At 47.3% G+C, this 26719-nt stretch overlaps 1 protein-coding gene across 4 annotated transcripts in view; it reads right to left on the bottom strand.

The window, feature by feature from the left end:
* ATXN7L1 (ataxin 7 like 1) overlaps nucleotides 1-26719 on the bottom strand; it is a 224907-nt gene that overhangs the window by 102866 nt on the left and 95322 nt on the right. Inside the window, exon 4 of one of the 4 annotated variants that reach the window (XM_004439300.3) lies at nucleotides 18990-20235. The exons of the other annotated variants lie outside the window; for them this stretch is intronic. Coding sequence (XP_004439357.1) covers nucleotides 20150-20235 — 86 coding nt within the window. The 3' untranslated portion in view covers nucleotides 18990-20149. Of the gene's footprint in view, nucleotides 1-18989; nucleotides 20236-26719 lie in introns of those variants that run through there. 4 annotated transcript variants of the gene reach the window in all.

Below are 26719 nucleotides of genomic sequence, written 5' to 3'. Positions count from 1 at the left end.
GACTCAATGTCAAATGAAGAAAGCAGATTAGATCAGTGGTTCACGAAACTCAGAATCGGAAAATACACATTCTTGGACCAAGTAAATTGTAATTGCCAGGGCTGGGCCTGATGATTCAGTATTTTTAACAAGCTTCCTAGGGGGTCCTCATGCAGCTGCCTGGCACTAGTTTTGGGGATTGGTGGACTATATGACCTCTAGGTCTCTTGCTCTAACATTCTATGCCCTTGGAGGAAGAGCATTTTGCTCCAGGTTCTGAAAGCAATGATAAGTGTATGTCAGTATAGGGCAGTTCAAACATTTTTGTCTGCACTGTAACCCACAGTAAGACATATAAGTACTTTTCACGGAGAGCCCATATATATGTATTTGGTTATATATATATATAGAAATTTCATAGAACATTGCTTTTCCTTACTACATGATCTACTCTATTTTCTCTTTTCTTCTCCATTTTATTTTTAAACGCATCGCTCTAGTGATTTCATGATTCACTAGTGGGTTCAGACGACGACTTGAAAAACCTGGTGTAGACAATCTCTGAGTCAAGAATGATGACTTTGTCAGGGCCAGAAAGCCAGAATCTGTAAGCATCATCTGGTAAAGGGCAGACAGCTCCATGATGACCAGTCTAGCCTGTGAAGGACCCAAGGGGCAGCTGATCACAAGATGTGAAACTACAAGAAAGGGGCATTGAATGGGGAAGTCGGAAGTGAAATAATGGGTTAGTGGAAGGCCCAAGACCTCAGGCTGAGGAGTTTGGCAATTACTACAGACATAATGTGCACTCGCTGTAGCTTCTAGACCAGGGGAGATCTGCTGAACATTTAGGGCAGTGGTTCTTTTTTTTTTTTTTTTTTTTTTTTTAAAGATTTTATTTATTTTATTTTTCCCCCCCAAAGCCCCAGTGGATAGTTGTATGTCGTAGCTGCACATCCTTCTAGTTGCTGTATGCGGGACTCGGCCTCAGGATGAATGGAGAAGTGGTGCCTCGATGTGCACCCGGGATCCGAACCCGGGCCCCGAACCCGGGCCACCAGCATCGCAGCGCGCGCACTTAACCACCAAGCCACAGGGCCGGCCCAGGGCAGTGGTTCTTAACACTGGAAATATATCAGAATTACCAGGAGCGTTCTTGCAAAATACCAGCACCCAGGCCCTGCTCCCAGAGATGTCAGACCTCTAACCCAAGGTTCTCTCCAGTGATTAGACTGTGCAGCCCAGATGGAAAACCACTGATTTAAGAGTTAAAGAAGCAGGGTCACGTAACACAAAAAATGTGGGCTTTGGGGTCCTTCAATTTCTTTGAGGTTTTCTACCTGTGAAATGGGAAACAACACTCACTTTAGTGGCTTGTTGTGAGGATTAAATGAGATAAAGCTACATACACCTTTGACATTTGTCAAAAGTCGTTTCACTGTGAATCCAACGTCCTCAGTGGACTAGTGAGCACACTAAGCCCCAGAAAGGCAGGTCCAAGTTCATACAGCTGGGCAGCAGCAGAGCGGAGATGACGCTCAGCTCCAAATGCTAATTCTCTGGCATGTGGAACCTCCTCTGGGTACAGGATGAGAGCCCAGAGAAAATTCAAGTGACCCCAAATGGCCACCTTCCTCCTTCCCACACTGAACTTCAGTCAGAGCACTGGGTCAATGGCGAGTCCCTCACATAAAATAAAGCCTTAGCTTTCTTTACCCAAGAACCAGGTCGTACTCCTCCCTGCAACATTGTACGGGCTTGGCTTTCAACACGTTGCTGCTGGTGTTTGATTTTGACCCATTTGAGCTTGACGTTCTCTTCTGATCGCAGTATTAGGAATGCCATAGATGCCTCCATAGTGAAAATGGAGTTGGAGGATGATTTTTCACGCACTGTGTGGAAGGTGAGCAGGAACGGGAGGTGAAGGGTAATGGATCTGCCAGCTGGAAGACAGTTTCAGCAATTCGGACATGAGGGGTTGAGGGATTGTGAGTGTTAAGGGTTGGGTTGAATTGTGGCCCCCTAAAAGATGCTGCAGTCCTAACCCACAGTATTTGTGAATGTGACCTTATTTGGAAATAGAGTCTTTGTAGATGATCAAATTAAGACGAGGTCATGAGGGTAGGCTCTAATCTAATATGTCTGTGTCCTTATACAAGGGAAATTTGGACACAAAGACAGATACACACAGGGAGAACACCATGTGAAGAGGAGGCAGAGATCAGGGTGATGCATCCACAAGCCAAAGAAGGTCAAAGATTGCCAGCAAACCACCAGAAGCCAGAAAGAGGAACAGAAGATTCTCTCCCACCCGCCTCAGGAGGAACCCACCCTGCTGACAACTTAATCTCAGACGTCTAGCTTCCAGGACTGTGAGACGATAAATTTCTGGTACCTTGTGGTACCAACCTGTGGTACAGGGTTGTGGTACCTTGTTACAGCAGTCATAAGAATCCAACACAGTGAGTGTCAGATCCTTTTGCAAAGAACACATTGTCACGAGGCAGAGAGACCAAATTTCAAGACTGAAGAACTAGAACTTCAGAAGAGCAAGCATGTTCTGTCCCATGTGTGACTCTTAACCCACAGGCAAGATGCCCAGCTTTATCTGGCGCAGGACACCTAGGCTTGAAATACAGCTTGTGTTCTGAGTTCAAGATTACCAGCCTCTTTGTTGATGTTCTCAAATATGCCTGGATATGAGCAAAATCCAGTGGTCGTTTTCTCTCTGACCTTCTCATCAGCACAGTAGGTAATAACTCCTACATGATGCTTAATACATGCCAGGTACTTTTCTAAATGCCTTTGTATACGAATTATTTAATTTTCACAACAACCCTATCACGTAGGTACTATGATTATGCCCATTTTACAGATGAAGAAACTGAGACACAGAGAGGTAAAGTAACTTCCCCAAGGCTGCACAATGAGAAATGTTGGAGCTGGGATGTGGACGCAGGCAACCTGGTTTGCGAGTCCACACCCTTGAACACTATAAAAAATAGTGCCCACTTGCTGAGGGCTTACCCTGGGTCAGGTGCTATTTTAAATACTTACATTCTTAACCCATTTCACATTCACAACCATCTATCTAAGCTCTCAGACTGTTTATTTTTTCCATATTTGTACTTCCAGGAAAGCCATTTTAATTTTGAATGAGAAAAGGCCCCCCACCTCCCATATGCTTGCACACAATCTAGTCCCCCCAACAAAACAGGTGACTGGCTGGTGACCCCACAGCCACCTCGAGGGGATATCTGCCAGTGTCCAGCGGCCTGCCCCTCCCCCTCTCAAAAGCCCCTCACCCACCCCAGCTTCCAGCCCTGATCCTCCAGCCCAAATTATGCAGCAAATGCTTCTTTGGGGAAAGCCGGACCTCCTAAGGCCAAGCTCACTGCTTTCCAAATGAGGATTTGATGGGTCTTTTTATTTTCCTGGTCGGAGACGAGTGGGACTCAGCCTCCCAACCTCTGTATGTGATTTATATCTTGGTACAAAATAATAACTCTTGCTTTTACAGAGGGAGTCAGAGAGGGCAAAGGAGGCAGAGGAGAGCAACATGGAGAAGGAGAAGGAGAAGGAGGACGGCCAGAAAATAGAGGAGGAAGAGGAAAAGCCAAGGAAGACTGCATATCTGTGCCAGGCAGTGGCGCCAGGCGCTCAGCACACTGCTCCCACCGCCAGAAACTCCGAGAGGTCAGGCAGCCTGCTGCACAGAGCCTGACTTGAGCCCAGTCCTCCAACCACCGCACCCGAGAGTCGGGGGTAGCAGCCTCGCCCAGCACTCTGACAAGAAGGGAGTCTTCTCTGCGGGAACGCTAGGTTGGGTGAGGAGGTGATGATTACCAGCATCCGTAAAGTCCACAAGGTGCTCTCTCAAGGTTCCACGTGCCCCTCAGGGCCACACTGAGAAGGCAGCTAGGAGGGCTGAGAGGGTTTTTCACTGTAGAGGTTGATGGCGGTGCTGAGTGTCACACGGCTGTGGCGTGGTAGCCAGGCGGTGCCCACACGCGTGTACCTGGGCCTTCTGACCCACCTGCCATACAAGCTAACGATGCCAGATGCAGCAAGGCTTCCTTTCAGAACCAGCCAGCGAGATGCCCCAGTGGTATGGGTTCCCTCGGAATAGGTTTGATAACTTATGAGGAAATAGATCTTTCCGCCTCAGTAACAGCAAAATTGGTCTTTGAATCCGTGAAAATTATGCTCTAGATGACAGCAAGCCTGCACATTAACCAGTACCAGTCACTGACGTGAGTGGGTAACAGAGCTGGGGTCTCTGTTCAAGCCTCGTTTCGAGCAAAAGCAAAGCAAGGGCTGATCGTGGAGAAAACCTCCTAACAGGTCTGAAACAGCACAGCAGAGCAGAAGGAGCAGGAGCCTGGAGGCTGAGGCCTGGGTTTCATCCCCGGCTCTGCCCCTAAGTGCATGTGCTCCCTGGGCCTCAGTTTTCCCATTTCTAAAACAGGAGAAACACTGTCACCCTCAGGTCACAGAGGGACTGAGTGAGAGAATGTGGGTACAGCGTATAGCCCTACACAGAACAATGATTTATTAAACACACTCAGGATAATTGGGGAGAGTAAATCTACTGAGTGAGGGTCCCTTTTCTTGCCAAATATCAGCTCAGAATGTACTGAACATGCACTGTGTACCCCCCAGCTGAATATTCTCTTTTAGTTCCCATTCAGGTGGTCTGAGTGGTCCGGTCCCCACCCAAAGGGCCTATTCTCCTCACATCAGCAGCAGTGCCCTGATCTCCCCAGATCAGATATGACACCTTTAAAGGGGCTTCCACCCACAATGCACAACCGGAATCTAACCATGAGGGAACAGCAGGCAAATCGAGAGACATTTTAACAAATACATGGCTTGTCATCTTCACAAGTGTCAAGGCTGTGAATGGCAGACTGAAGAATCATCCCCGATTAAAGGAGACTAAAGAGACACAACAACTAAACGCAACATGTGATCCTGGATTTTTAACTATTTTTGCTCTACAAAGTAATTGGCAAAATTTGAATAAGGTCTGTATCAGTGATATTAATTTCCTAATTTTCATAACTGGACTATGGTGATGGAAGATAATATCTTTGTTTTTAGGAAATACACATTGAAATATTTAGGGGGGTAAAGGGACATGATATTTGCAACTTACACTCAAACAATTTATAAAATATAATATATAGAAATATATAAAGATGTATACATACACACACACACACACATATATATACGGGAGGAGTGTGTGAACTATTTTTGCAAGTTTTCTGTCAGTTTGAAATTACCTTCCTCCCCCACAGAAAACCACTCCCCAATTGCTCCCACGATCTCCCTTCCACTTTGCGAACGTCCTCGTACTGTGAGTTTCCACGTGGGTGGTGTGTAGGAATTCCTTTTGTACTCCTCATACCACTTGACTTACAGGCAAATAGCGTTCCAGCCAGAAGGGTCCTCAAGGGACCACCTAATTCGAACCCTCCCAGGTGATGCGACCAGGCCCCAGGGGCCTCTGGCTTGTGGTCACACAGCTGACTGTGCCTGAGCTGGCCCTGGATTCCAGGTCCTGACCCCCAGCCCAGGGCTCTTTCTTCTACTTCACACTGTGTGACCACACGATGCATTCGGCTGCAAAGGAGTGACAGCTGTGACAGACAGATACCCTTGGCCTTCGGGGCAATGGATGGGGACCTGTCAGGAGGGGCCTGGAGGCCCTGGTGTCTGTCTGCCCCAGAGGGCCCACAGCATGAAGAATGTTGGGCAGTTTCTCTGATCTCGTCCGTTCCCAGGGCTCTGAGTAATGCCTCGATGCTAACGAGTCTCAGATTTGTCTCTCCAGCCCTGACCCTGTCTGCAGTCCACATGCCTGCATCCGTCTGCCAACTCCTGCCCAATGAATCACACCTCTCATGTAACGTGTCCAAAACCGAGTGCTAGATCCCTCCGCGCCCCTGCTTTCCCTCATCTCAGTGCAGCACATCCTTCACCCAGCTGTTCTCAGGGTCATTCCAGCCTCCTGTTGCTCTCACACCTCACAGCCAAACCGTCAGCAAATCTCACTGGCCCTACCTTACAGATACATTCAGAACCTGCTTTTCCCCAGCGCCACCGTCACCAGCCTGATCCAGGCCACTCTGATTTCTCGCCTGGACTTCCACAGGCGCCTTCCATGGTGTCCCGCTCCCACCCCTCCCCTTTCCACCAGGTGTTCCCCACCCAGCAACCATGGTGAGCTTGTCTCTCCCCAGCTCAAAACTGCCCAAGGACTTCTGTCTCACTTAGAATGAAACCCGAGTCCTTATGTGGGTTTGCCTGCCTGGGCCTCTCTATGTGGGCAAGCCCCCTTCTCGCCATTCTTCACCCTAGAAGCTCCAGGCACCCCGCCCCTCTGTTGTCCCAGGAGCATGACCACCAGGCATGCCCCAGGCTCTTTGCCCCGCTGCCCCTCTGCCCGCAGTCCTCTTGCCAAGGATCCACAAGGCCCTCTCTGCTTCTGCTCGGGACCTGGCCTCGAGCCTCTGTAGACAGGCTGTCCCTACCAGCTCATGAGGAAGAGCACTCCCTGCCCTCCCCGCCCCGACTCTTCCTCCCCTGGCGTCAGATGGCTACTCCTTCACCGTCTCTACCCCCACAAAGTCCTAGAGGCCGAGCATCTATTTGGCTCCCTCTGTATTCCAGCCACTGCTTGGCACGTCACAGGAGCTCAGTATTAACATCTGTTAAAGCAATGAGTGAATGTGGTAAGTTGGAAAAGCAAGGAGCACAACAGCGTATATAATACACACCCATCTATTAAAAAAGAAAAAGAAACAAACATCTATGCTTGCCAATCTTGGGGAGCATCTCACAGCCGTGGCCTCCGGGAAGGCAAATGCGTGGCCGGGGGGCAGGGGCAGGAGGGAGACTTGTTACTCCTTTTGATACTTTTTGAATTTTTTAGTAGGTACATGTATTACTGATTTGATGAATTAAAGAAATATATACATACATATATCGAACCATTATGTTGTACACCTAAATGAATACCACATTATGTGTCAATTACATCTCAAAAAAACCACAAAGTTCCTCCGCTAAAATGTTGTAAGGTACCTCTCTACCAATACGTGAAAACACACGTGTTATGAATATAAAATCATGATACATAAATTCCCTATGCATAGTACATAATTTAAGATATGATTTTTTTTTTTTTACTGTAAAACCATTCAGTGCAGCTTCTTGTTACCCAGGCTAAGAGACATCACATCTTGTGCCTGTAGTCAGAGTTCTCAGAAACCTCCCACATATGAAAAGTCCCTTAGAGACCTAAATAAAAAGTAACCGAAAGGAGGTCTAGGAAAGAAGAAACAAAGGCAAATTAGCTTTAAAGCTTACTTGTGGTAAAAAAAAAAAAAAAGTATACATATACATATATACACATTAAAAATATATTAAATATATTAAATATTTATATATAAAATAATAATATAAATAATTTATATATAAAATATAAATATGTAATATATAAAATATATATTAAAATACATATAATATATATAAACATATGTACACCCAAGCCCCAAGCCTAGCCTGGGTGGGAGCCATGACATTTCCAGGTCTGAGGGCCTTGTGACCCTCCACTGGACCTGTTAATGTTGCTGGCCATCCATAAACCTGATAATAAGATAATTTTGAGAAGACATAGTCCTAGCAGACTTAGCTTGCGTTGTGAGAAGGGGCGAAGGGCAGAGGTGGAATGCTGGACTTGGAACCTGGGAGAGTGCCCAACTCTCTCTCTACGTGCATGGTCTGGGTGGGTCTCGGGTTCCCCTACTGTACCGAGGGGGTGTGGAGGTTGGCTCCATCATCTTGCAGGTCTCTTTCCAGCTCTGGCCTGCCGTGGTTCTGTTTTGAGTTGAGTAGGTGTCACCTGTTTGGACCACACACATGGACAGGTGCTATGCCTCTGAGATCCATGTAGACATAACACCAGTGTTGCGGGAATCCTCCTGCCAGACAGTGACCCAGCTGGGTGTCCTCCTGGTTACCAGAGCCCAAGGGCGACTGAGCCAGAAAGCTGAGGCTCAATCTCCTGCTTCCAGAGGCTTCCTCCTCAAGCCTGGGGCTTGGGGCTTTTGCACCCTGTGCCTCTGCCAACTTTTATTAGCTGAGTGAAGTGCTCTGGGGAGCTGCTGTACACAGCTGAGCAAAACATCTCAGAGCCAGGCACGGACAGGGCTGCCTCTGAGGCCTGGAGCTGGGCCCGCCCCGGAGATCAAGGAGAATGTCTGGTTGTTTCCTGAGCCAGGAGGGCAGAGTAATTAAAGTGAACTTCCCTTTCCTGAAAAATGCTGGAAGGGAGAAATGAGAAGAGATCTCAGTGTGTTTTGAGAAAGGCTCTGGGCTGGGGAGGGATGTGGGGAATGGGAGACCTAATTCATGGACATCGACTCTCAGATTATCCGCATGAGGGGAGGGAAGCAGCACAGATGCATGGGAATTGGTCTCTCACTTTGGAATGCCCCACGTTATTGTTTTCCTTATTAGATTTGTCCTGCTAAATATTTTAGACTGAGACTAATGTCAGGATTAGTTTGCATTCCCTCTGCACATGCCCCCGAATTGGTGGAGAGATGTTTGGGGGTGTGTCGGGTTCCAAAGAGAATTCCCCGTGGGATCAAAGAATTCTCTCTGGATAGCCCTCAAAATCGAGTTTAGGGTCTGGTTACAGTAAGGGAGGGTAAGAAAGGGTAAGATGAAAATACTCCAAGTGAAGCAAGATGAGAAAGAAAATGTGTCTTTAAAAAAGAAGTTTGATGACGCCTATGGTTTGATTTTCTTAACCAATGCTTTTAAGCCTAATTCTGCCTTTATTTTTTTTTATTTTTTTTTCCCCCCAAAGCCCCAGTGGATAGTTGTATGTCGTAGCTGCACATCCTTCTAGTTGCTGTATGCGGGACTCGGCCTCAGGATGAACGGAGAAGTGGTGCCTCGATGCGCACCCGGGATCCGAACCCGGGCCACCAGCATCGCAGCGCGCGCACTTAACCACCAAGCCACAGGGCCGGCCCCTCTGCCTTTATTTTGAAAGCTCAAGAGTTCTAGTCTTTGGATTTGTTTTTGAGGGGTCAGGGTGTGTGTGTGTGTGTGTGTGTGTGTGTGTGTGTGTATGCATAAAGTTGTCACACTCAGAAAAGGACCACTAAAAGAAGTTGTGAAAACTCTGTCTGTGGATATTAAAGAAGATACGAGACAGCCTTTAGGCTGTGGGTTTAAACTGGGGGAGAATCAGAATCACTCAGGCAGTGGGGGTAGGGAAGGCCTGCACTTCTTTACTTCAAAAAGCCCCAGGGGCCGGCCCCATGGCTTAGCGGTTAAGTGCTCGCGCTCCGCTGCTGGCGGCCCGGGTTCGGATCCCGGGCACGCACCGACGCACCGCTTCTCCGGCCATGCTGGGGCCGCGTCCCACATACAGCAACTGGAAGGATGTGCAGCTGTGACATACAACTATCTACTGGGGCTTTGGGGGAAAAAATAAATAAATAAAATTAATAAAAAAAAAAACAAAACAAAAAGCCCCAGGGACAATTGTATTCATCCCAATTCTCTGCTGCCACCCCTGAATCCCCCTCCCCAAGGTCCACACCCCCTGTTGAGAACCACTGTTGGATCTGTTCTGAACACTTATTGCCTAAAAAATGAATCAGCCTGTGAAGTTTCTCCCTGCACTATGATTATAAAATCTTACTGTACCTATAACTACTGTGCTCCATCAGAACCTCCCAGGTCTTCAAATGGGAGAATTGAGGCTTTGCCTTTTTTTTTTTCTATTTAAATACATTTCAGAACACTGTGTATAGACTGCATGCACTTTAGAAAGAAGCTGAGGTTGAAAAGTCTGTCTTGACACCAAAGGAGGGTAAAGTCCCCATTTCAGTGCCAGGGCCTGTTCCGTCGTTCACCAGTTTGCATTTCAAACAATACATTTTGTGAGCTGTTAAATATGATGGATAATATAATTTGATATTCACAAGTGCACTTTCAAAAATGCCACTTTTCTCAATCACTATCCCCAAAATCTGTAAGGGGCTCCTCACTGCTTCTCAAAATAAACCCCTAATTCTTTGAAAGTGGCTTTTCCTTTTTCTCAGTTTGGCATTCAAAGCTTTCCATGGTCTGGCTCCAATGTGATCTTCCAGACTGCCCCCTCTCAGCCCCCTTGGCCCACTCCTATCCCTTCGAGCCGCCTCACTGTTTCCTACTCTTCAGTGTGGTGGTAACTGCATAGGATCGTAGCATCAGGATTGTGGAAGCATCTTTACTGCTCCCCAGTTGCTGAACATTTTTTTGTTCCTTTCTATGAATTTTGCCAGGAAGGGTACAAAGAATCATCTAGTCCAGTGGTTCTCAACTTTGGCCATTCTCTGGAATATGGGATTATGGGGAGTAGGTGGGTGGGAGGCGGGGCATTTTAAAATTATTTTTTATTTAGGTATAACATGCACACAGGAAAGGCCACAAATCACAAGTGTGCCACCTGATGACGCTGGGCACACAAAACACCCTCACATAGCCAGCACCCAGATCAAAAAACAGAACGTTACTGGCACCCCAGAAAGGCTACGGTAAAGGAGGCTTTTAAAAAATTCTCACTTTCAGACCAATGGTTTGAGATTCTGATTCCTAGATGTGAGGTGAAGCCCATGAATTTGCATATTTAAGATTCTCCCAGGGGTTTCCCACGTACGACCAGACTTGGAGACCAGAATCTCCCACAGGTTTTCAAATTGCCCCTCAGGTGACACCTTGTGGGGTGGAAGAAGAGACAGGGAGCTGTCAGACCTGCCTTTCCTTTCTGTCACAGCCACTCGTAGCTCTTTCTTAAACTGGGCCTCCATCTGTGGATGAAAACAATCCCATAATCCATGATTCTGAAAACCACCTGTTCAGTCAGTCAATCACAGAAGCAGAACTACAAGGATGGATAGGCATATACATGTATCTGTATCTGTACATATATGGGTCACACAGGTATGTGACCTTTCGCAACAGTAACTGCTGATTACCAGCCTCCATAAGGCATTGTTTTTGCATCTGATGCTGGAACGTAAAGTCCACAGGACAGGCGGTTGGGAAGGAAAGAAGGATGAAAAGTGGGAAAAACCAAGAATAATCTGGAATCCACAGGCCTTTACCGGAACCCCATGAGGATGGACTGAAACTCATGTCGGTTCTTATTGCCTTTGACCATGATGGTACGGACATCCCCCAGAAGCCAGGGCCCATCGTCTTGGAGCTAAACACATACACCTTGCCCAGGAGTCAGAGAAGCTGAAGGGGGATCCAGGGGAAGGTGGAGCAATTACAGGCCTGGCTTGGCTGCTACCTCATGCCATGAGGTGGGCCAGCAGACAGGCGACAACCTATGTGTTACAAAATGGCTGCTGCTTCCCTTCCATCCTCCAGATCTCCCAAGAATCTCTCTGTGGCCCATCCAATTAGAAACCTACAGGACAGGGAGTTCTGGGAACTGTAGTTCAGCCTGGCCAGGTCGACACTTGACAAAGCCACCACCACCTATCTGGTCAGGTTCTCAAGCTTGGCTGCACACCGGAATCATGTGTGGAGTTTGAATGCCAGGCCTGGCATCTGGATATGTGAAAGCTTCTCAGATCACTCTAACGTGCAGTCGAGGTTGACAAACACTGGCTTTCAACTAACAGACTGGTGTGAACCTCCGTGCTATCCCCAACCCGGGGCCCAAGAAGATAAATTCTACTCTCGTTTTGCCTCAAGAGGGTCACAAAAAGATCTGGTTACTTTTTTGAAGGTCCTAAAACGTCGTTTTTCTCATGATTCTGCCTCCTGCATTTGTCTGTCCTCCCTTCTCGAACCTAGCCACAACCCTCCTGCTGTCCTGAGCACAGGACAAGGTTGTGCCTTGAACGAAGCCATTTCTCGTTACCCCTCTGGTGCTGAGTGGATGAGGAGCACAGTGGGCAGACCCTGATCATCCTAACACCATCAAGCTGACAGTGAAGTGAAGATCCGGAAGTGTTTACTATTAAACTTCTAAATAAAGCATCTCTTCCTCCTAGGCATAGACTAATTAAATGATTGTAACACAGTAACGTGGTCAGCGAATACTTAACCACTGTAATACGAGCCTGCGTTGACCAGAGCCAGTGCTGTGGACTCGCGGTGGCTGAGCTGCTACAGCTGGGTCTTTCTCAAGGATGGCGGAAAGAGAAGCCCAAGAGGGGCCGCTGTAGGAAAGGAGGTGGGAAAGAGGTGGGGGCCGGGAAGAGCTCCAGTTCACGTTCCAGCACTGCCGCTAACTGGTCTGGGGCTTTGGGAAAGTCACGTGACGCTTCTAAGCCTCAGTATCAGCCCTACCTCGTGTATGGGGTCACGAGAGCATCAGAGGAGAGAAGGAGTGTGAAACGGTTTGGGGGCAGGTCCAAAAGCACAGACACTTCTGCGTGCACGGTAGCTGCATCAGCTCCCTGACAGACAACGCTAGTGTAAGGGAATGGTCATCTAGATTAGGGGCTTTTTACACCCCTTGCTTTCCTTTTCCTATCTACGATGTCGTTATTTCTAAGGAGAACTGCTGAAGTGTGAGACCGACACCACTGATTAAAATAAGGTCTTTGAAATTTCCATTTTTTATGCTCTCCCTCTCCTCCCCATTACAGCAGACAGTTGAAGCCCGCTGAGACACTCCATTCTACACTCTGTAAATAAGTTTACGTAGAGAGAACCTTTCTAAGAATCAACGGCAGCAGAACCTTTCACAGCCTCTCTGTGAAGTAAACCAGGGAAAGCTCCGGTGGTGCTACAATATGTTTATTGGCCTATGTTTACCGTGGAAGGTAGTTTTCTGCACCCGAATTAGATTTCAAGCCTCTTGGGGGCAAGGGTTGACTCTTTTTTTAAAAAAATTTTTTATTTATTTATTTTCCCCCCAAAGCCCCAGTACATAATTGTATATCATAGTTGCACATCCTTCTAGTTGCTGTATGTGGGACGCAGCCTCAGCATGGCCGGAGAAGCGGTGCGTCGGTGTGTGCCCGGGATCCGAACACAGGCTGCCAGCAGCGGAGCGTGCGCACTTAACCGCTAAGCCACGGGGCCGGCCCATGGGTTGACTCTTGATCCCTTGATTTGGATCGCCAACAGTGCCTGCGACAGCGCAACAGAAAGGATAGCGGACACAGGGACCCAGAGTTCCAGGTTCCAGTTACAGCTCTGCCCCTCATTGTAACCCTTCTCAGCCTCAGTTTCCCCCTCTGTAAAGTGGGAAGGACCTACTTCATGGGGTTATTGTGTTAGTGCAAATGAGACGATGTGTGGGAAAATACTTCTACGACCCCAAAGCGCTGTGCAAGTGGGAAAAAATGTGGTAAGGGCTGTGACTTCTCAAGAACTAGGTCCTGGCTGATCTTCCTGTTGAGGACAGGGAGGCACAGAGCAGGAGTGGTCGACCCCAGGCTGCAGATGGAGAAACGCTCAGGGGTGGAGAGAAGGGGAAGGCGATGTGCCCAGGAGCCTGTAGTGACAGCAGTCGCTGTCTCTCTGCCTGTCTTGGGAGGTCTCTGTGCTCTCTCTCTTGCTGCAAGCTTTCGGTTGGCCTGGGCGCTTTTCATTCCTTCATTTTTTCATCAAGTGTTTAGTGAGCACCTATCAGGTGTCAAGCCCTGTACGCGGGTTGAGAAATGAATGGTGAACAAAATCAGATGAGGTTCCTGCACTCATGGAGCCAAATCTACTGTTTATTCCCAAACAGGCTTGTACTCAGGCTTATGCCCTGAGAGAGCTGGACAACTGGCCTCATGCAGCCCCAGGGACAGATGCAAATGCTGTGTTTTGGTGGGATTCTAGACTGAAGCTGAAAAATATCAACACGCTGAGGCCGGGTCTGATAAGAAGAACAAGAAGGAAAGATAAACCCCCACCACCCCTATTTTGGGTCTTCCCTTATTGCGCCCCCACCTCAGGTTTCCAGAGTCCTACTCTTGATGACTTTCCCCTCTATGGAAACTAACTCTCACCCAACTTATCCATACCACGGTGGTAAATGCTCTGGGGGAAGTGCACTCAATAGGGTGGAAGCTCTCAGGCAAAGGAATGATGCCCCAGCTGGAGGGAGAGGTGCATCACAGGGCACCCCAAAATCACACCATCAGGGGCGTCGCTTCAGATTGGCACTTGCAGGGACGTCAGAGGTGGAGAAAGTGGGGGGCTAAGTCCCTCTAAGCAAACTTTGTGGTCCTTAAAGATTACTAAAGATAAGGGAGGAGGGAGGGCAGGGAGCAACACGGCTATTGTCAGGGTCCAGCTTTGCTCAGGAAAGGTGGGTCTGCAGGGGCTTATTCCGTTACTAAAAGTAACTAACTAGGTAATTAACTGTATACCTGAAAGAAGGGAAAAAGGAAAGACCAAGGGAGTCTTCTGTAGCCAGAACCTAGAAAAGCTCCATTAATAGGCCCTCTTCTGTTTCTCATTTCTGACCAAGCTGCCAGACAACCCCACTGGTGAATTTCCAGCTGGATTTATAATTTTCCTCTTAGTGAGAAAAGTAAGACATATTTTATTATAAGACACTCCCCCAAAAGCCAAATTCCTCACAGACTGTAGGTAATGTGAACCCCAAGTGGACTCATTAAAATAAGTTTTTATTGTAACATAAAGCACAGGCACTTAAAACCACACAAAACAAATGTATTGCATTGGGAATGATGAGAAGGCAAACGCCCCAGGAACCAAAGTCCAGTGAAAGAAGAGAGCTGTGCCGGCGACCCTAGAGCCCCTCCATGCATCTGTGGCCCCTGCTCCTCCCAAAGTAGTCCGCTCCTACCTGACTTCCTTGGGTTTATTTATGGTTTTATCACCCAAGTGTGTATCCTTAGACACTGTAGTTTAGTTTTGCCGTTTTTTTTTAGACGTCTTTTAAGTGACCAGTTCTCCCTCCATCGATTTCTTTTCCTTACCATTCATCTGTCGAAGCCTCAGGCAGTCTAAGCCGCAGTTTCCTACTGTCTGCATTTTGCCTGTGGTGCATGTCAACACGTCCAAGTGCACTCATTCTCAATGTAAATAATCACCCATTTGAAAACAACCTGTATGCAAGCTGTGTTCCGAAGGAGGGCACCACACACCGTAATCACTCTCTCATGAGTGTGTGGGCAAAGGGGGCGCTCACAATGGAGGTAATGAGGCAGGGAGGAAGTTGGGATCTGGGGGCAGCTCTCTGTGGATCTGGTGATTTATGAAAATCTTTTTGCAATTTGAAGTGACCGAGGAATGCTTCTCTTTAATGTCTTCCAATATAGTTTGCTTCAGCAGGAGACACATTTGGAATGGGGTTTGGCATCATGCTATGCTCGAGGGTCCAGGGTTGTATAACATTAGGTTTTATCAAAGATGATTGCATAATAGGATGTAGTGAAAACCTAAGGAATCTAACCCACTAACCAGACTCAACAAATGTAATAAATATAAATGATGGATGAAAGGAAGATTAGATCTGGCCATTTACTTAAGGTTTGGAGCAAGAAAACTAAGCTTTAAAATTTTGTCTTTTCTCTAATCTCAGCAGGCAGCCTGACGAACATAATTATTAGCATTTTCAAAAGGCTTTATCAAATATTGACTTAATAAAGGGAACATCCACTTAACGGTGACCTCCAGACACCTCCGGTAAGTCCAGGACTCTAAATTATATGCTCCAGGCTAAGCAACCCACACAATGGACAAAAGCAATGAGCAATGTCCTACTAGGAGACAGGAGGTTTTTTAACACTTAAAATTAAATACGTGTGGGGTCTGTTTTGATTTGCACAGAAAAAAAAAGCTCTGAAACTGATGGATACAATAAAAAAATTCAAAAGTCAAGTCATCTTCAAACCCAATAAGCTGCCGACACTACCTTCAAAACTTTATTACAGCATTAGTTGTACAGCCACAAAAGGGGCCTGAAAGACATCAGAGGAGGAATAAAAGAAATTAGGCAGCGGCCCCAAGTGATCACACTCTGGTTCTCTATTCTTTCTCTCCATGGTTCTCCTAGGGATTGTATTTGTGAAAGAAATCAAGATTGTGCATCCTCGTCCCTGTTCACAGTGGAGAGAAGGTGGGCCAGGTGGGAGACGCAGGGAGGGAAAGATAATCAAGAGGACTTAATGCAGATCTGACAGGCAGGTGGATTTCTTTCCTGGACTCAGGAGTTTTTAAAATCTGCTTGCAGGGGCTGGCCTGGTGGCATAGCGGTTAAGTTCGCGTGCTCTGCTTTGGCGGCCAGGGGTTTGCAGGTTCGGATCCCGGGCGCGGACTGACGCACCGCTTGTCAAGCCACGCTGTGGCGGCGTCCCATATAAAGAGGAGGGAGATGGGCATGGATGTTAGCTCAGGGCCGGTCTTCCTCAGCAAAAAGAGGAGGATTGGCATGGATGTCAGCTCAGGGCTGATCTTCCTCACACACAGAAAAAAAACAAACAAAAATCTGCTTGCAAGATTGGGTTCCTGCTCTTATAGTATAGATGGTAAGTGATTTCCAATCCTGGTTTGTACAGTGCTCTAGGGTATTTCCAACGATTACAATATGTGTGTTTAAAATTCTGGAAACCAAACTAATTTGAAGTCACTTTCACTGAAAAGGCAAACATGATTCAAAAGCCTTTTTCTTCGTTATTGTCCTAGTTTACCTTTCTGCAAGATCTGACGCTCCTTCTTGAAATCCCTTCCTGCCTGGACCCTGCGACACTGTTATTCTGATGTTTCAAGTCTAATGTTGGTCCTCCCGGCTGGCTCGTGCGGCTCTTCCAGACCCCATCTCTGGATCCCCAGGAATTCTGCAGAGCTCTCCCCTGAACCCTTTTCTCGTCCCTACCCCCCTCCCCAGCCGCCACTCTAAACCCCTTCATGGACTCCTCTCTTCTCAAGATTTCCAACTCCAGCCTGTAAGAGCTACCCACCCACGGTATGCAATCCCCTAGGGCAGGCTGGGCTGGGGCCCAGCAGTGATGTTTGAAGGCAGACCAGAACCTGCAAAGGGGGTTAAATCGATCATGGCTTCCATGCTTCTCTTAGCTCACTTCTCACGCGGGCTGGGCTTGGCATGAGCACGTCACGTGCATTGTGGCATTTAATCTTCATGCCACCTCTCTGAGAAAGCATGATATACCCATTTTCTACACATGAGAAGATTTAAGCTGGGAGACGGCAGGAGCTAGGCGAGGCAGAGCTGAGCTGTGATCCTAGCTCTGAGCCTGGCTCTGAACTGTCACACTCTTCTGTCTAAAGTTGGAAATTTTGTCCTAGTGTTTCTGGAGACTGGAAGGATCAAGAGCTTCGGGGTCTGCTCCTTCAGTGGGAGGACAGATCAGTGGTTACAGGTTCCAGCTCTGCTGCCCCTGCCATGCAACCGTGGGAGAGGGTCCTGCCCTGTCTGCACCCAGCCCTCCCCACTGACCACACAGCTTCCCCAGGAGGGTCCACCAGTGAAGGCAGGAGGACGTGCGAGGTCTTTACTTTGTACCTCCCTACACTTCCCAGTCGGAATGTGGTGATCTTCCAGGGACTGTGCCATTTGTAGGAGGACCAGGGCTTTGGCAATCCTTCTTGCAAACTGTGTGCATCAGTTCATAGAAAACCACTCTACTGATGAGACTCAACACTTGAACCCAGGGCTGTCAAAGAAAGTCCTTGACCTGGGAGATGTGAGGAAGAGGACAGAGACATGCACGGTTCTGTCTTTGGATCAGCAACAGGCTCTTGAGCCACCCCTGCTGAAGGGGCACTATGGCCAGGGGCCTTCAAACTCTCTGAACCATTTTAAAGTCTTTTTAAATACTGTCTCCATTCTGCATAAACCCATATTCCGCACCACCAGCTACCACATGGAAACGAAATATTTGGTGGCCTTTTCTTCTAGTTTGATCTAACTTTTTTCCTACTGAGTACCTAATTTTGTGAGCCAGGTTTGGAGCACTGGGGGTGAAGATGAATGTTGAAATAGCCATGGGGCTGCATTTGTTCATCATGTCTTTCTTACTCATTGGGAGTCAGCCCTGAGATGATCAGTGTGCGGCGTGTGGTCAGCCTGGGCCGCTCACTCACCGGGCCCACACACAGACTGGCTGATCAGAGCCTGGCACAGGGCTGAGGCTGCCATGCTGGAGGAGTAACCAATCAAAAGGACTAGGAGCTTAGTGTGTGTGCGTGTGTGTGTGTGTTAGAGTGACGTACCCTGCGTGGATGGCTGTGGTAGGAAGTGGGGTGTGATCAGAGAGACAGAAAAAAGCTCCTAGAAATGTGTGGTCACCTTGGGATGGATCTTGTGCCACAACCTGCACACACGGCCCTATTCCTATTGGAACTCAGGGAGTTAAAAATGAAACAACCCTTGAAACTGAAACCTAATTATCCATGTCAATTTATTAAATAACTAAGGTTTTCTGGGCCTTATTAAAATAAATGTTGAGTGTATTTTCTTATTCTTTGATGCTCACTTCTTCACTTGTCAGCACCTGCCACCAGCAGCTGGAGTAACCTCGCCAATTTTGCTGTATGTGCAAATCAATTTGATTTCCCCCCAAAAGATAAAAATCAGTAAAGTGATTAAGTTTCAATTAACGCATGTCACTGAAGGCACAGACAACATGAAAAGGCTGAGGAGGACTTGCCCCAAGGTCACCAGGGACTTCCTTCCACCCAAGTTAAATGATATTTTTTCTCATTCTCCTTGCCTGCTCTACTCTACGTGATATTGTGGGCGGTCAACAAGCTTCTTCCTACTTCTTGAAATTCTCCCCTCTTTTGGTTTCCATCATACTATCTTTATGTCAGGTTCCCCTCCTGGATCTCATACTGGCTACCTAACTGTTAATCTGTTCTTTCATCAGTCCGTCCATCCGTCCATCCATCCGTCCGTCCATCCATCCATCCATCCATCCATCCACCCACCCACCCATCCATCCATCCATCCATCCATCCATCCATCCACCCACCCGACAGACGTTTAAGGACCCAACGTGCCAGGCACTGGGAAAAAGGACACAGTATATTTGTCTTGTTTTACAGTTAAAAAATGCTTTTATATATATTATTTCATTAATTGCTTGCTACAACCATGTGAGGTGGGTGTTGGTATCCCCATTTTATAGATGAGGAAACACGCTCTGAGAGGATCTGTGATTTATTTACAACAGCACAGCCAGCAGGTGGCAGAGTCTAGACATGAATTCAGTAGTCTGGACATTTCATCCCAGTAAGAATTCATAACGGCATTCTCTTACATACTAGTCTAGTGTAATTTCTTGACTAGTCTCATTGTTCCTAATTAAATGTCACAATCCAGTCAATCCATATTTATCGAGACAGTGCTAGGCTCTGAGGGATGCCAAGACTGGGTCCCTGACCTCATACAGCTTGTGGTCTAGTGGGGAAGACAGACATTAATCATATGTTCACACAATAAACACATGTTTTCAAGGTATGAGGGAGAGCTGACCTAGTTATGAATATTAGGGAATTCTTCCAGGAGGAAGTAATCATTAAGATGCATTCTGAAGGATGAGTCAGAGTTAGCTTTGGGAAGAGATGGAAGAAAATCATACACAGAGAATGAAAAGCATGTGCAAGGGCCCTGTGGCAGGAAGACCCAGTGTGCTGAAATTTTCAAGGCCAGCTTGACTGGCATATAGTGAGTGAAAGGGAGGCGGACATAGGATGTGGTTCAGACCACATAAGACTTTGTAGCCACGATAATGATTTTTACTTTTAGCTTAAGAGCAATGGGAAGCCACAAGTCAAGAGAGTGATACGATTAACTTTGATTTTGATTCTGACTTCTGTGTGCAGAATGGATTGTAGAGGAGCAAGAGCGGAAGCAGGGAAAACAGCTGGAAGGTTTTTGTAGTTGTCCAGGCGAGAAGTGATGACAGCTGGGGCCAGGGTGGTGGTGGTGGAGATGGAGAGAAGAATCCCACAGGGGCCCCCTGCTCTGCTCAAGCCCACGTGCTCCCTAAACCCTGTCACCAGAGTGTGCTCACGAGTTTGCAGTACATGGGAGCTTGTCCACACTTCAGGGCTCTGCTGGAGTCTCCTCTTCCGGGAAGCCTTCTGCAGACAACGCCAGTCCTCCCAGATCTTTCAGAAGTGTGTCTATCTTCTGCATTGTCCGTTCTCACACCTGCTTTTTCTCTATGGCTTGGCTGTTCTCCGGTCCATTCCTGGAGGTGCCTTCATTTCTCTTGTTGTCTTGCTTTCTCCCTTTGGAAAGTAAATGCTTTGTTGGCATTCGCTGAATGGTATCAACAGGGCTCCTTTGGAAATTACATTTGTAAATGTTTACTCATGCCAATTGCCTTTTTTATTTTTTCTAAATTAAACACTGGTTGCTTAAATCTGTTTTCATAATCTCGTTCTACCAAAACATATGTCCCAATTTTTCTATTATTTCCTCTAAACTCTTTTCCATATTTCTCCTAGTAGAAAGCAGTTTCAGGGGGATTGGAGTGGGGGCGGGGTAGGGGCAGGAGTGTAATTAAACAGGGGCTGTCTGACCAGAATTCCTATACCTTTTAATGGGGTATTTGATTAATCTTTTCCACAGGCACCATTATTCATGCCTTGATGGAATCTCATTTTATAGCCCTTAATACGTGGACCCAATTTATCCACATCACATTGTATTCTAATACTTGTCATCCAAGTTATTAGCTATCTCCTTCTCAGTGTAAAATCATCAGCAAGTTTGATTAGCTTATTCCCTGGGGATGAGAAGGGAGATAAGAACAGACACAGTACAATATGACCACCAATGGTTCTGTATCCTCAAAAGACTGCTAAGTGAAATCCATTTATGGAGCCGGGGTGGCCAAAATAAACATCTGCTCCCGGGGGAGGGTGTCTGTGTGGGACCTAGGAGCCGCAGCCACAAAGGGCCAATGCCTGTTGTGCCTGGCAGTACTAAACCATCCTCCTGAGTGGGATCACTTTAATAAAAAATAGTGGGGCTCCTCCTCTCCCGCTTCCTAACATCCCCTCACCCCCCAAATATCCTTCCTGAGAGGCACAGCCCAAAAGCTCCTCTTTATTTTAGCATACCACTTCTGCCTTAAGTCCCTGTTCTTTCCCCACTGGGGACCTGGTAGGCCAGATAATCTAGAAGGAGATGCACAGTGCTGTGTGTTACTCTCTCTCCAGCACAGAGTTGGCTCTAAGCAGCCAGCCCCTTCTTCCTCTTCTTTGGAACCAAACCTGAGCCTTGGGATTCATAGGTGGCTTCAGTCCTTTCTAAGCAAGGTTGCCCCTTGGCCTAAAGGCAAGACTCCTGTAGGATGGTAGGCTCAAAGCCCACAGAGAGTTTCCAATGTCCCTTCCTCTACCCAACCACCTTTCCTCAGCCCAATCAGGCAAAACTCCCACAGCCCCCTCTGGAGTCCTTTTAAAAGCTCCCACCATCATTTCACCAAAGGCCCTATATCAATTATTCTTGTGCTTTTCTGAGCCCGGCAAGAGGAGGATGAAGAGGCCACTCTTTGTGGTGGTGCTCCTCCTTCAAGAGGTCGAGCCTCATTCCCCTCCCCTCGAGTGTGAGTCAGACCGAGTGACTTGTTTCTAATGAACAGAATCAAGCGGAAGTGACAGTGTGTCACTTCTGAGACTAGGTCATAAAAGGTATTTTGACTTCCTCTCTCTCTCTCGTATTGTTGGCTTTGAAGGAAGTTAACTACTATGTCATAAGTAGCCCTATCGAGAGGCCTAAGGTACTGAGAGCAAGGAACTGAGGCCTCCTGCCAACAGCCAGGTGAAGGCGCCATCTTGGAAGTGGATCTCCAGACCCAGCCAAGCCTTTAGATGACAGCAGCTGTGGACAGCTTGACTGCAACCCCATGAGGGACCCTGAGCCAGAACCACTCAGCTAAGCCACTCCCAAGTCTCCAGAAAATGCTCAAGACAATAAATATTTGTGGTTTTAAGCTGCTAAATGTCGGGGTCATTTGTTATGGAGCAATAAGTCACTAACACACTCTCACTATCTCAGAGGAAGGCCTTGGTCCCCTCCGCCTCTTCAATTCCCTTCTCAGGCTCCATTTGATCTCCTCTCTGCTCAGGGAGCCTGGTGTCCCTCTGGTACCCTCTGCCAACCCATCCCTGGCCTCTCCTGTGTCCTCACAGTCTCGAAGACTCTTTCCTGAGAAGAGGGGGATGGAGGGAGGAGGAGCTCTGCGTGGCCTGGGTTTGGAATGCTAGCTCCTTGCCTGCCACCCAAAGTGACATCTGGAATTAGGAGAATAACTTTTTGCAGAGAGCAGCCTTCCTCAGGCCATGAAACTCCCTCTCGTTTCTGAACCGGGGGCCTAATGACTTCAGTCAGGCCCACAGTAGCCATGAAAAGACTTCGCAAATAACGCGTTCCCTTTTGTATCATATGCTCACCTCCTGTACCCTTTTTGCTCATCTGCAGTTTCTGCAAAAGGTCATGTCTCTTTTCAACTTTGTGGTTAAGTGCCTCTGACACTAAGAGGGGATTCCAAAACTGGAGGGAGATGCAAGCTGCCTTAAATGTTGCAAGGTTTGCCACTCTACTCCACCCTTCCTGGCGGTGTCCCCCCAGCAGACACCACAGTCATAAAGGAGGTGGTGATCTGGCTCTCACTTCTCTCATAATTAGACAAGAAACACAAATGTAGTTTTTGATTAAAAAAAAAAATCCAGCTTGCTCTTTTATCTGGTTAAATCCTAGTCATTTTTAGAAAACCTATCTCAGGTCTACGGGACAAGGTCAGACAGTTATAGATGTCAATCTCTTGGAAGGCTTGGAAAAGGTAAAAAAGCAGTGGCCCTAAGCAGTGGAGTGGACCCCAAAGCAGTGGTGCTCAAGGTACAGCCCCTGGGCCAACAGCATCAGCATCCTCTGAAGGCTTGTTGGAAATGAAATTACTGGGCCCCACCTCAGAGCCACTGAATCAGAAACTTGGGGAGTGGGGGTGGGGGAGGGGAGCAGCAATCTTGGTTTTAACAAGTCCCCCAAACAATTCCAATGCATGGTTAAGGTTGAATATCACTGACTTAAAGGATTAAACATCTAAATTATTCATTCATTCATTCATAAGACATTGACTGAATGCCTACTATTTGCCAGACACTCTGAGGCAATGAAGAGGAATTATAAGGAATTCCTTCCTCAAGGAGTTCACAGCCCTCTCTTGCCTTGCTTTATTACAGAGCTTGAAGAGAGAGCAGGAATTCGAAGACACTAATCCAAGGAATGCAAATCATTCTTTACATGTAACTCTTTTCAATGGACAGGAGGCACAACAAAGTTGTTTTTTTCCAGGAATGATCATATTCTTAAACAGTAACTTTTCTAAAGAAGTCAATGTGTGGGTTTAATATATCATGTACAGCTGGCTCAGCCTTATAATCTTAAAAGAAAAAGATTATGTGATTTCACCATGAATGAAATGCAGAATTACCTTAAAGATTCACTTATGCATCTGTCTTTTAATGAACAAAATTTTCTGTGTTTCATTATCTCCCTTGAAGAGTTTCTCCTCTCTTTTTCTGTAAGTCTAAGTAAGTCATAACAACTAAGATGTATCATGTGCTTCCTATGCCCGGGCTGAGGGATGGCTCTATATTTGTTAACTCATTTGATTCTCCCCCAACCTTATGAAGTAGACGTAGCAAACACAACGGTCTGTAGATGAAGAAGAGAGGCTGGAAGAGGCAGGAAGAGGCACCCACACCCATCTCTCAGCTCCATGCAAATTACTCTCCCGTGCTGTACTCTCAGCCCCAATGGGTCATTTTGCTGCAAATTAAAACTGCTTAATGGGGAAAACATAAAAGGAAATACCACCATCCCCTAAAAGATTTCCAGTATGAAACCACTGGCTAAAGCTTGAATTGAAGGATTTACTTTTAAATGTTAAAGTTTATGCTAGATTTCTCCTTCAGTACTAAAGATAATTAAAAGCTGGCTATAAACTCCTATGGCCACCAGCATTAGGGGTCTGCATAAGAATCTGGTACATGCTCAATAGATCCAGCTTTGAGAAGATGCTCCACATCTGTTCCTTCCTCAGGGTGCCTCAATGATGCTCAACAACTCACTGTAATACTATTAGGGCAGAGATTTTCCTGTGGTTGGGGATGAACTCGAGTTGATCCAGCCATGGCTGGGACCTTGTAAGTTAGGATGCCCAGTTACTCTGGCAGCTGTGGAGATGAAGGGTGTGACCAACGACCACAGAAGAAATCAAAGCTGTCTGGCTGGACCTGCAGCACACTCAGCCCCCTGGCATGGGCATGAGCCTGCCCTGGCTAGCTGAGTTCATCTGCCACACAGGCCTACCCTTCTTCATTTACAGGGGAATCACGGGTCACCCATGTTTTGGCAACCAGGAGGCTTCTTCTGCCTATTGCATCCTTGGGAATAACCGGGTAACTTTAGCTATATGCAACCAAGAAAATCTAAAGTCCATGTAGGCTGTGTAGAAAACTGTGTAGGTGTCTTTTGAGCCACATACAGAGCATGCAACTCAAGGTGAACTGAAACGCACCCACCTTTCTCATCGGCTTTCTGTAATCAAAGCGTTTTAGAACATCAAGTCCAACCCCCATCTCTTTCTAACTCAGGGGTTCTTGCTGGCTTAATTGATGTGATTAGTGGCATTCTGTGGAACTACAGACATGAGATGTTGAGCTCACAAACGTGTGATTCATTTCAGGATTCTAAAATGAGAAATGCACCTATCAATGGCACACTGGAGGCTGGGAGATTCTGAGAAAGCACTTCATGCATATAAATGGGACATACGATGAAAAAATTTGCTTATGGTTACAATCCTGAAGCCAGGGACCACGCCACTGTGCTCTCCATCCTTGCGGAGTGACGGCTCCGCGGGAAACCGCTGGGATTAGACGATCCTGCATTTGGACACCCATCTGCCACCTCATTTATCTACCTGTGACAGGGATAGTGCTGGAAGAGAATCAAAAGATGACAAATTGCTTCTGGTTTTAAAGGAGCTGTTCAGGCTGGGTGTACGCCCAGGGGGAACCAGGTTTCACGCCAGGAGCCATCACTTCATCCCGTTATAAGGCCATATTTTGGCAAACACCAACCAGCAGATGATTGTTATCTCCTTTCACCAGTGGATTTAAAGACACTAGCTCAGAAAGCCTGAAATCCAGTCATTCTGAAGACGTGCGCAGCAGAGAGCAGACCTGCCCACACACTGCAGAGAGGCAGGACGGCAGGCATCGGACAAGAGTTCCAGATGAGAGGGGTTCTTCCCATGTTGAGGCAGACATAACAGGGGAATGATTTTGCAAGATTCCAGAGCAGAGATACAGTATTAGTAAATGACTCTGGGAAAGGCTGACTCAGGTGAGATAAGGACAAAAATTTCTAGGATACTGGCCATGGGAACCTGCCTGTGTGGATACATAACCCCCAAGCTTCCAACTTCCCTGGGGGCAGGGAGGAGGCACATGACATTTCAAGACAGTCCACCTGAGCACAACTCAGCCCTCCACAGCCCCTCTGCCTACCAGCCAGGGCTGGGCACCCCAGGGGCTGTGGTTTTTCTTCCTTCCTTCTAGTCTATGCTTCCTCTCTGGGAATGACCATATAATTCGTGGTCAACACATTCAGTCCTCTGGAGGTGAACTTTCCTCAGCTAGTACAGTTTGAGTTTCTTCTCTGCTGTGTGCTGGAATCCGCAAGGCCAGAGAGGTGCCTCTCTATGCTGATGACTGCAGATGCCAGGCGCTCTTCCGAGCATGCGCTCGGATCTCCTCATTTCATCCTCCTGACAATCTCTGACATGGGTGCTAATATCACCCTCATGTTGTAGATGAGGAAACTTAGGCACAGAGACGTTGAAGGATCGGCTGAAGGTCACCTAGCTGGTACATAGTAGAGCCACAATCACACCCAGACAGCTTGGTTCCAGGGCCTGGTTTGTTCCTAACCCCTGGGCTGCCTCCCTAATATAACCCCCCTGCAGACACAGCAGCTGAACCCCACATGAGCACTGGTTCGCCCAGGCCTTCCTGGTTCCCCAGGCCCAACCCTCTGGAATCCACTGGGTGCCTGGAGCTGGAGCACAGGGCCTGCAATGTGAAACGACAGAGGCTCATCTCCAATCCCCCTATTCGTTTCTAAATTCAGGCCAGATGTCCACACGTTTATTTGTGCTTGTTTGTTTTGAACATTCCACCATGTTGCCCCAGACTGCTTCACAGACGGTCTCTCTGTTCCCCTTCCTTAAACAAGCACCTTCCCCCCTGACACCTCCCATCTCGGGCAACGTTCCTGCTGCCACTGACTGATGCTCCTCGCCTAACCTCATTATACATTTCAGCTAAAAACTCCTATTTTCCACATGGCAGCGAGGCATATTTATACCTCAAGTCACATGCCAAGGCATTTTTAAGTTTCTCATTTCTAATAGTAACCTTGGAGCACAACCACCATGCCCATTCCACAGACGGGCAAAGATGGGAGCTCAGGGCAAGGTTGCAAAGGAGTCCTCAACTGCCAGGTCTCTCGAGCCACTTATATACAATTCTCTCTCCAGATTGCTTCCTCTCATCTTCCTGTTTAACAAACTTATCTAAGGCCTGGGAATGAGAGATGCTATCAAGATCAGGTTGTATTGTATCTGTGTCTGTCCTCCAGCTCTCAGAACACTAACAAGCAATTCTAAGCTCTGGTAGTAGGAACATCGATGCTTAG

Source organism: Ceratotherium simum, chromosome 1, assembly GCF_057802395.1.
Source record: "Ceratotherium simum simum isolate JZ-2026a chromosome 1, ASM5780239v1, whole genome shotgun sequence".
In the NCBI taxonomy this organism is placed as follows: domain Eukaryota; kingdom Metazoa; phylum Chordata; class Mammalia; order Perissodactyla; family Rhinocerotidae; genus Ceratotherium; species Ceratotherium simum.
The sequence above is the reverse complement of the archived record's forward strand: the minus strand, read 5'-3'. Positions and strand labels throughout refer to the sequence as shown.